The 10,853-nt window shown below is 37.5% G+C and overlaps 1 protein-coding gene and 2 long non-coding RNA genes across 4 annotated transcripts; 2 read left to right on the forward strand and 1 right to left on the reverse strand.

The window, feature by feature from the left end:
• Positions 1-367: 367 nt before the first annotated feature.
• Positions 368-8,396, reverse strand: CUZD1 (CUB and zona pellucida like domains 1). The gene is made up of 9 exons (XM_026039950.1): positions 8,311-8,396; positions 6,280-6,415; positions 5,407-5,621; positions 4,974-5,124; positions 4,275-4,498; positions 3,671-3,843; positions 2,600-2,985; positions 2,008-2,276; positions 368-582 (listed from the first exon to the last, which is right to left on the reverse strand). Exons 1-9 carry the CDS (start codon positions 8,390-8,392, stop codon positions 413-415), a joined length of 1,806 nt encoding a protein of 601 aa, XP_025895735.1. The 5' UTR covers positions 8,393-8,396; the 3' UTR covers positions 368-412.
• On the forward strand, positions 2,381-3,830 carry LOC112947811. The gene is made up of 2 exons (XR_003249484.1): positions 2,381-2,501; positions 3,690-3,830. It is a non-coding gene; the product is annotated as an uncharacterized LOC112947811 (long non-coding RNA).
• Positions 6,313-10,253, forward strand: LOC112947809. 2 transcript variants are annotated; one of them, XR_003249482.1, is made up of 3 exons: positions 6,313-6,530; positions 6,624-6,727; positions 9,334-10,253. It is a non-coding gene; the product is annotated as an uncharacterized LOC112947809 (long non-coding RNA). The 2 variants fall into 2 exon arrangements; XR_003249483.1 differs by having other exon boundaries at positions 6,627-6,727.
• The last annotated feature ends 600 nt before the right edge of the window (positions 10,254-10,853 follow it).

Genomic DNA, 10,853 nt, shown 5'->3' on the forward strand with positions numbered 1-10,853 from the left:
CATGCAGCTTGCAGCTCTTTTCTAGCTTAACCCATGCAAGTACAGTTTCAAAATGACTAGAAAATAGAAAATGAGTCGTTTAAAGAATAAAACCTAGATTATCTTGTACGTCACAGATCATTTTACAGTTAACATTAAGCTTTTAGGTGCTTTCTAAGAAACACCTTGAAGTGGATAGTTAAAACACTGATTTGAAAAAGAATATAAAATACAGTCCTAGTTGTTTGAACTCTTTTAATTACACAAAAAACGTTGAAAGGTGCTTCCAAGCATTGCTGTATTCCRTAACTTTTAGGGTTTTTGTTTTTCAAATGCGTGTGTGTGCATGTTTGTGTTAGTTTTGTTTATTTTATTTTTTTCTCCCCTCCTTGGAGTGACAAATCTGTGTCAACTGAGTCATCTTCTAAAGTAGTTAATAGGCACTCTGCAGTTTTTGGTAGCCATATTSATGTTGAATGCGATATTTTAGTATCACAGCTATCACAATGATAACATTTGCAGTCAAAAYGACAAATGAAAGGGTGTAGAAGCTGTACTGCTGCAGGCTTGGAGTTTCTTCAGCACGCACTTCAGTGAGGGATGCTGTACAAAGGGAAAGAGAAAAGTGAGTTTTAAAGTTTGGAATGCTATGGCACTTCAATGGAAATTCAGTAGTCATTTTTCTTTCAGATACTTTGGCTTTGAGGAGTTGGCCTACAYGGAAGCAAGTTCTGATTCAGTAGTGCCAAAAAGCTGTAAGTTTTTACAGTGCAGAAAGCAGTAGTGCATAAAAGAAGAGCCCAATGTCAGGACATTTGGTTGCAACGATATCAAAGAAATTTCTGCCAATTGATGTTATCATTGTCCTTTAACACAAATTGAAGACAGGCTCCTGAAGCAAAGGTGGGCAGAGAAGAAATTTTGGTTATAACCTCATCTCTCTTAATGATTTACTAGATGRTCTTTGTCAAAGCTTATTACCTTTCTGTAAAAGGAGTAAGATACTATGGAAACAGATTAAGGTTTTACAATGATTTGACTCTGATCTGTCTGCGTGTGAAAGCCTCTCACATTGTCGATGTGGCCAGTTGCATATACATGCAAAATCTTTCACTCACTTTTACATTTGAAGTGCTGCTGGGATTCAAAGTAACTGGTTAGTAATTAGATTTTTTTAAAAAACAGTATGTGTAGTGTTTGCCATTAGTCATGCTCTGGACACTGGCACCTGAAAGCTCGTAGCACAACTTTCTTAGATGAAGCTCTGTGCTCAAGAAAAGCTAGGGCCAGGAGTATGGTGCAAGTTACCGCACACGCGTTTTAGAATTGCTTTTCCCTATTTTCTAGATTGATCTACAATGGACTAGATTAGTAGTGAGACCTGATGAAAAAACAAACTGCAAGTAGTGTTACAAAAGGTACCAGATTGGAGCAATCAAACTCAACCTGTAAAAAGCTGCTTTGCAGCTCAAATGAAAAGGCATGGCTTTTTAATTTTTTTTTGTTACTGTTATTGTTGTTCTTTCAGTTGATGTCTTCAAAATATTTTTGTTCTAGTAAACAATATGATATTAAGGTTTAACCTACTATTCTCATCTATGATTATCATCCTTCATCACTTTTTTGTAGAACTATAAAAAGAAGTTGTGCCATCTTAGATTTTTACAAAAATTAGGTAGATGGATTTAAAATATTGTGTGCTTTTGAAAAGGAGCCCTGTATGTTCACTTCATCAAAAGTGAAATTTTAAATGCTGAAATCCTTACTACTCATAATTTAAGATTCAGATTCTGCATATGCAATGTACCTTGAAGTTAGTGCACATTTTTCTCCTTAAAAAGCACACCCGTCTGTGAAAGGCCATCAGTCAACTAAGTACTTCTGTTTTCTCACAAAATGCAAACTTGTGTTCAACCCCTTGCTCTGATGCCAAGTTCAAAACTAACATGTTTCATTAGTAGAGCAGATACAGTGAATTTATTTGAAGAATGAACATAATCAGAGTCTTGATTTGTGGTTCCCTCTTACCTGATTGATCAGCAGACCTGCGGTCTCTTTTCAGGCGGATGGGACCTACCACAGCATTAGTTTTCCACAAGTATGAAGAAGTAGCTCTCTTTTGCCTAGAGATACAGCCTTGAGTGCAGCGAGAGTTTGTGTTGTTGCTGTCGCAAATCAAAATATCACAGCGGAGATAGACAGAGGCTGAGTTCTGCAGGAACCTGAAGGCATTGAATTTGAATCTCCCGTAGTGTTCAAGGGGTGGGTAGGTTACCACAGTGTCGTCTTTATTGCAGCTGCAACAGAATTTACACATCTGTTAAAGTGATCCAGGTGCAACAGGCATTCTTGCTAATAATATTAGCTATTCCAGAGCACTTAGCTATGGCATTTTTTTACATGTGGGCATACTGTATTTTTTCCTTTTCCCCAGTGCAGGTGAATGCATGATTTTCCTGGCTCCATTCTATGACTTTACATTTCCAGGAAATACAGATTTCAACAAATACCTACCAAAGAAGGTAAGTGGAAGAGGTACATAAATGAAGGAGTTATAGTTCAAATTGAGATTCTGTTTTGTCACTTGGGAAATAGTAATAAAAAGGGTTGAGAGTCTTACCCACTTCTGATTAAGTCATATGTTGGTGATCCAAAATCAGATTTTGGAGATGCTATGCACGTATCAATGAACACCAGAAGATTGGGGTCAGTGGAATGAAGGCTGACTTGAGCAAACAGAGTTTGATTCAAGTCCACAAAATACGGGGATTGAAATACAGGATCAGAGAACGAGTCTGAGCTATAGAATGACATGCTAACGTTGTATCTTCCAATGGCAGTTTTGTTTTGGATTACGTTGTTTTCTGTTATGTACATGATTTCTAAGGTTGAATTGTTTTCCATTTTGCATTTTACAATGATCTCTATGCTCTTCTGACGGGTGATGATGCCGCCAGTTGCAGAGGCGGTTATGGTGTTGGTGTAAGTGATGCTCTGGCCTTCTTCCTGTGAAAGGAGTTAACAAAGTGTTCGGTTGCTGTTACAGGAGCAGTGCAAATGAAAGCAAATGTGCTTCTGACACAAGCCTCTGAGACASACTTACTGGAGGCTCAAAGTATCTCTGAAAATGCAAAATAGATGTTACAACACAAAAAACATAATCATCCCTCCTCCTTTTTGTCCAAACACTGAGCCAACCCCTGCGGCAAAAAGCTTAAGGAGTATTGCACAAAGTGTTGCAGTATCAAAGTGGCCCTTCTGTCACCCTTATCAGAATAATGGTATTAATGAATTCATAGGAAGCTTAACTTCTAAAGGATCTTTCGCTTCCCACATTATGTTAGGTGCCAGCCACATCCCTTGCAGAGAGTTTTTAAGTTATACRTATGTGGTGCTACTTTCAGGAGCTTTCATTGCAGAGAGAATGAAGCATAATATAAAAATAGTTGGAATTGGTATTTTCCTTGATAGGACTTTGCTGCACTTCCCTGTGAAGGGTTACTGTTAATTGAGCTATTGCAAAGAAAAATGTTCCTTACATCTCAAGACTGAAAAGTACAATTGAATGAGCTGTATGAAAGTAAATCTACTGTTAACTTATTCATATGCTATCCATAAGCTGTTTCTAAAAGTTCTTGTCATTCCCAAGCTGTTGTTAGCCCGTTTTTGTGGCCTTTTTCCCCCTCTTTACCGTTTTAACYGTTCCACAGCTGGTTAATGGGAAGGAAAAGATCACTGGATCTGTTAAAACTGGTCTGCAAGATGGATCATTTAGCTGTAAGTGAGTTGAATTATAACCGAGAGTGTCCAGGTAAGACTTGCTCAGAACAATTTSCATTCTCTCTGAAGAGCATGTAAGGGAAGCTGCCATTCAAAGAAAAGAAAGTAGGTTACTACAAATTGCAATCATTTCTCGTTTGATCTAAATCAAGGCCCATCCCTGAATCACTTTCATGGATCTCAGTTTTTCTGAGCCTAATGCTGAAATGACTTGTACATGTTTGAGGTCATGTACGTTTTGTTCAATCTTAAATATGACAGCACAGGTTAGACAAACAAAACCATGTAAAACTCACATTGAAAGCCTAACTGTAAGCCCAACGTCACTAAGGTAATTTCAGCCTTTTTACTAGGTAAGGAAGAGAGAAATGTGATAGGAAGAAACAGGATCTTAGGTTAAAAAATATATATATAAACTATATAAAAGAAATGAACTTTTATATATTTATATTTATATAAAATATATACATATATATTTATATATATAAAAAACTATATAAAAGAAATGAACTTACTGTTGGGCTCTGCTGGACCTGGTAGTGGAATACTGGTGTACTGAGCAGAAAATCCTCTATAAGAATTGGCATAATCTGTAGCTAACGCAACAGTCATAACATTCGAAGAAGATTCAAATCTGGGCTGAGATCGACCACAAACTTTTCCAATCAAACCAGAGTTAGTGGTGAGGCCATCATAAATTGCAACCAGATCAAATCGACAGTTTTTATCTAGTTCCAGGCTACAGTTATAGGGGAAAAAAAGATATTTAGAATAATAAATGTTTAATAAATATAATTRTAAATATATTTTTATTAATATAAATTTAACTTATATCAATATATAAATTATTAATAGATTTGATTTATATTAGTTTACTATTATAAATATTTAGAATATTTATTCTAAAATAACCATAAATAACCGGTTATCAATGGCTAACTCCTACACCACATGCTGCAAAGGTGCCTTCCTTGTGTTTCTTCTTGCTTGCCTTTRGTCTCATACACCAGGATCAAGTCCTGAATGGCATTGCAGTGGCTATAGGGCAATATGTAGGGATGGGGAACATGTTGTAATTACTTTGTTACAGGAGCAGGCAGAGCACGTTTGTTTTGGAAGTGTAAATATGTTCTAAAAGAATTAAGGCACCTTTCCTTCTTGTGTTTAATATTTTAAACAGAATGAAAAAAAAAGTAAGCAAGACATTTACTCACAAAAAGTCATTAAACTGCAAATTTATCTTCGACTTGCTTGCTGTTTCTATGTGCCAGACACAGTAGGTAAACTCAGGATAAGGCTTTGGGTAGTTGGGGCTGATAAACGTCCCATTGGGACCAGTTAAGAGTCCCCCACAATTTTCAATTTCTGAAATGAAGAGTAGATACAATGTCAGCATAATGGTTTATATAATGGAACATTTAAGAAAAAATCTAAAGCCTAGGGRTCTAAGGCTATGTCAGTAGTGACTGGACTCTATAAGACTCTATATAGGATTCTATTTCCCTAGTAAAGCCTAAAGATACTAAAGTTAACATTTCTAAATATTTTTGAGAWTTTTGGGTCAGATGGATGTTGCAGGATGAAACCTTGTACATATTGAGTGCAGTTCAAATGCTGTTTCAGTGAGTAAGTGGAGTTCTGACTTACTTGATTCTTGTGAGAAGAAATAATAGAAGGCAAAGAAGGTTCTTGTGAAGTAYTCTGAGTTTGTTGTTATGAGAAAAGTTAAACTGTCCGATGATGATTCAAACACGGGGACTGAGTCAGTGTTGTTGCATACTTGCCCAAGAAAAGATGAATTAGTGGAAGGACCATCATACACTTTAATACTTTCTGTTTCACAGCTTGAAGAAGCAGCAAATCTGTTTAAAAAAAAAATCGAGAGCTATCTGAACTCACTGTTAGATGAACAAACTCCTTTAAGTCCTTAACAGATTCAATAAATATTTTATTAAAACAAATACAGAGAAACACTTAGAGGCACCTATATGTTAGGCTGAAATAATTAAGAAATGGATAGGAGTTTGGATTTGGATTTTTTTCAACTAAAATTCTTTGTATTTAAGAAAATACAAAAAGCAAAAGATACAAGAGCAAAGTATAACAGATAGAATAAAAGAACAGGAAGACTAACTACAAGCATTTGTAGTTGCTCATAAATGGAGAGCAGCCTTGTAACAAGTTTATTGCTTACAGCATCAGTTGAACTGGATTTCTGTCATCGACACTATTTTATAAAACAATGGAAAGTGTGAAAGGAAGTATGTGAGTTTCTGCTGAATTTAGGGAAAAAAAAACATAAAAACCAGGTAATCCTCAAGATTTACATAAACATAAAATTAAGACTATGTGACAATTTAAACGTTTTCAGTATTGTGTGAGGTAAAAGTTGAAATGTCTTATGTGTATTTAGTTATTAAAAATCAGTTTTGCCATGCTAGTGTTTATTTCAATGTTTTTTTTCTGTGCCATATACTGATGAAAATAAGCAATAAAAAAACACCTGGAGAAAATACTTACTTAAAATAGGAGAAGATGAGCCTAATAGTTTGATTTGAAGTTCTGTGAATTTGCCAGACACAGCTTGCGTTTGAATTTAATTCTATGCTTAAGGCTTTGTTGAGATCCTCGAGGGAGGTGCCACAGCGAGGTAAACCTATTGAAAGAAAAATATCTTGCAAGGGTATCTCTCAAGTTTTCTCTTCCAGCAGTGTTTCATCCTGCATATGCAGAGACTGTGGAACAGTACACCATGAAACAAACATAAAAAGGTTTGTACTATTTTGGGTTTTCATTTCAGTTATAGCAGTTTATGAAACCTGAAGAATCAAATATCAAAATAACAATTTTCTTTATTTTCATAGTAGCAGAGAAAATGAATTTAGGGAACACAAATCATAGATGAAGCTAGTGGGAGACCTGGAAATTCAAAGTGGTGTAGGACACCTCAGCAAATCTCTGCTGCAAGGTGGGTTACCACAAGCACATCGAGCTTCCCGACTTTCCCCAACACTGATTTCCTAAAGGTTGCTGAATCCAGTTCTGCRTTTCAGCCCTTTACTTTGAAGCATTTGGGGACGTAGGCTGGGGAATCAAAAGAACTTTTTAAAATCCTAGAGGACTATGTGTTTGGTAGTGCAAGCAATTCTGGTCCTGTCTCTGAAAAGATGCAGTGGAACAGGAAAGGCTGCAGAGGATGGCAACAAAGATGATCAAAAGTTTAGACTAGCTTCCAGACAAGGGGTAAGTAGACTAAAGCATTTATGGGTCAGAAGAGAGAAAACTAAGGTGAAAAGAGGTCTATGAATTCATGGAGAGGGCAAATRGGAGATAATCTCTTCCAAAATAAAATCTTGCTTGCTTGCTATGAAACCAGTAAGTTGTGATTTTGAAACAAACAGAAGGAATTGGCTCTTGTCACAACAAATATTCAGCTATTAAACTTTGCTGCAGGGTGGTGTGCATGCTAACAGTAAAACATTAGAACAGGTCAAATCCGTGAAAGTAAAAGTCTCCGATAACTATTAAATACTAAGACAGCATCTCTGTGGTTCAGGAATTCCAGAACCACATTTTCTGACTCCAGGGGAGTGTTTCTGGGGGAGCATTGCTGCAGGTTTGTTTCCATGTTCATTGACCCTGACTGTATTCAGMGTGGTGGGATTGGCTGAACTTTAATCTGACCCAATTCAGCTGTTCTCTTGTGAGCAAGAAACAAGGCTGGGATTGCTAACATAATTTAATGCATGATAATAAATTGTTAAATTACTGTAGGAGTGAGCATTGTGTAGGAATCTCTATAAAATGGTTGTCAATCAGTATAAGCATAAAATCTSCTTTCATCTTTAACGCTGCTAAAAATAATAGCTGAGAACAACAGGAAAAGAAAATCCTATGCAGTGTATGCAGTCTCATGTGAAGAGCTAAGGCTTTCTCATGAGCTCCAGGGAGGATAGAAAGGTTTAGGAGGACCTGCTTGTTAAGTATGAGAACTCCCGATAGAAAGAGCATTGCAGACAGCTTTGCCCTGTCCTACCTGGATCCTGTCTGCACCCCTCCAGGCTGGCACTTGGGGACAGCTCTGCAGCAGTACCGTGTTACCCAACAACAGCTGCCCGCCTTTCATTAGGTAAGCTGCTGATCTGTCCCTAAGTTGGGCACTGCCTGTTGATTCTGGCTGAGCAGAAGAAAAATGCCCCAAACTCTTAAAAAGCAGCTCCATTTCCCAATTAAGTCAGTGACTTTSCAAATTTATTCCTGTTACCCCAATACAGTATTAATTTGTAAAAGCATATTTCCACTCCAGAGTAAAGTCTCTTCAAAGGCATTTTCTTACGTAAAATTGTCATAGCAAGTCAGATATTGGGACTGTTTTTTTCTCGTTTTTAATGTTTGCTGGCACATTTAGGYATTACTATTGTGCAGCAGCACATTAAAATTTAAGATGCACCTTTATAGATTCATTTCACATACTTTTTCCTTCACTGCCCATAAAAGAGCTGTTCAAAAACTCATAAAAAATCATGGATTAAAAAAAATAGATTTCCATACCTGCAAATTCTATTGAGTTGTCTTCAGCAAGAGCTAGAGCAGCTAAGAGAGGCAAAAGGAAGAACTGCCTGAGCACCTGCATTTTGATAAGAGCTAAGGAGGTTAGGTTTTTCTAACTTTTATACCTCGTGTGATTTCATAACTATCATGTATTACACGGTATTGTGGAGTGGGGACTTAATCTCTTAGTTACTGTTTCCTTTTTATCAGCTGTAGAAGATATAAATGAGAAAGCCACAGGTGTGCCTGTTTTTTAAATACAGACTGCTTGCAGAAAGGTTAACCATGCTTTTGTCAGCTCTGCATCTTGAGATGTCAAAACACGTTTGTTCCCTTTGGGGAGCRCTTGTTGAGGTCTGTTGGCCTTAGTTTGGCACGTGCAGAAATGTCCAGGGTGGGTTTGACAGACCCTGTGGGGACGTGTTCAGCAGTTTGCTCACAGCCCTTTGTCTCCTCCTTGATTTGGACACGTAGCCCCTTAGAGTACGTTGGACAAATCGTTCAGTGACCTCASTTAATTCTGGCAAGAGTCTAATCAACCAGGGGCTCGTGATTAGATCTCTTTTGCTTTAATACATTTGCAGTACATTGTCTCTCTGCAGGGACCAAAGATTTTGAAATATGGGCTATTTCCTAGAGCAGCAGCAGAAAACCAGGGTAAAAGCTTGTAGAGGTGATGGTGCCAGTGCCACAGATGTGTTGTTACCCTAGCCTTGGCCCTTGGCGTGGTACCTGCCTCTGTGAAGGGCCAAGGATAACGGCTGCTCGGCCGTGTTCCTCTTTCCGATACACAGCGCAGGTATCGCACAGCTGTGCAAACAGAGCTGCTCTTTCAAGTTTACTAGCATGCAGTCAATTGCAGTGGAGACCACCTTCAAACACCTCCTGAAAGCTTTTTCCCTTAGGTACATACAATTTAGCTAACATCTTTAGCTTTAATTCTCAATATGAGTTTAAGAAATATGGTATGGAATGCACCTAATAAAGGCATTGCATAATGTTTGTGTTCCCTTTGTTTTTCAGGAAATTCTGAAGTTGGATTCATTCGGTATGGCCTTTGATTTCTGAAGCTCACCCACACAATTGCAAGCAATTTTCAAGYGCTAACCATCATTTTGTATGCCTTAAATGTGTGAAGGGGTATATGAAACACAATCAATGCTGTGTGCACGAGGACCAAGAAAAAATATGTTCATGGCTATTATGCTCTGGTTATAAAGTTATAATGTACATAGAGACTGGAATTTTACCTGCTTGGAATTACTTGTGTATGAATGATGAGGGTGTTAAAGGCCCCAACCCTTGAGCATTGGCTCAGCATTTCTGACAGGCTGAGCCAGGGCTGTGAGAAGCAGAACAGCAGGACTACAAGTAAGACTGAATTTTGTATCATCAAAGTGTGGTTAGGGAATACTCCAGCTCTTCAGGAGTCCTGGCTATGTTTTACACCTGTCTGCAATTACAACCTTGCAGAATCAGGACTGACCACTGACCTGCTCAGCACCTGGACAGACCAAATCTAAGACTTAGCCCCTAGCTGTGATGGATTTATTCAAACTTGAGATGTGAAATCTGTGTCATTTTGGTATTTGAGAATGACTAAGTTGTTTGTGGGGAAAACGAGTTTCAGGAGGAACCTAATTCCTTTTTCAGAAGGACTAAGATCAAAACAGAAAATTGGTGAAAAGAAGTGGCTTTCTGTCCTGCATCACACAGCTTCTAGGCAGTAGGCATCCTATTCAGGTCGAAGCAGCTCGTGAGGTGTTTGTGTAATCTGCATACAACCATCAAGATGAAGATTAGCTTWGAAGATGTTCTTCACACTTAGGCTAAGTTCACCAGTTCATCAAAACTGAACATGTTTAATTCCCTCACATAATTGCAATGCATCTGCATAATCTTGCAGTTGACTGTCAAGATACTTTATTACAAACTGAAGAAAGTTATTAATTTCTACTTTTTTTTATTTCACTAAGTCATTCTAAATAGGCCAAATTAGTATATGAAACTTCAGAAAAACTTTGGTCCAAAGACACTCTGCCCATGTTACCATCTGTTGTTTGAGCAGATATTGGAAAGAAAGGAAATGAAGCAACTGCCTATAATTTAGATCTAAAAGCTTTTATAATTCTAATCTGCAGTATTAAAAATGACATATAGAAAAATTACAGTAACTTTAAAGTTGTTGCTGAGATTGTATTTCCATATGTTTATAATACAAACTCAAAATATTTGGAAAAATATTTAAAATAATAGCTTAGGTATTATCTTTGTTACTAGAGATGGTTTGTCTTTTGATTTAGGGCTCTTTTTGACTTTCAAAAGCAGCTAAAATGATTACTAGGTCCAGCAAAGTGATGTAGAGCTGGTCCTTCAACCTTTACTCACGTGTGTTCTTAAGTATTTTTGGACAAAGAGTGTGGAGAACAGCGCAGTGCCCTTTGCAGCCCTTAGGCAGGTTGGTCATCCTTAAATGCCAAGTGTTTGGGCTATGAGTGACAGTGCAACAGGGAGAATGGGAAGGATTGTAAGAGAGAATAGAA

The sequence above is a fragment of the Nothoprocta perdicaria genome, unplaced genomic scaffold (genome assembly GCF_003342845.1).
Source record: "Nothoprocta perdicaria isolate Ctin4 unplaced genomic scaffold, notPer1 scaffold_247, whole genome shotgun sequence".
In the NCBI taxonomy this organism is placed as follows: Eukaryota; Metazoa; Chordata; class Aves; order Tinamiformes; family Tinamidae; genus Nothoprocta; species Nothoprocta perdicaria.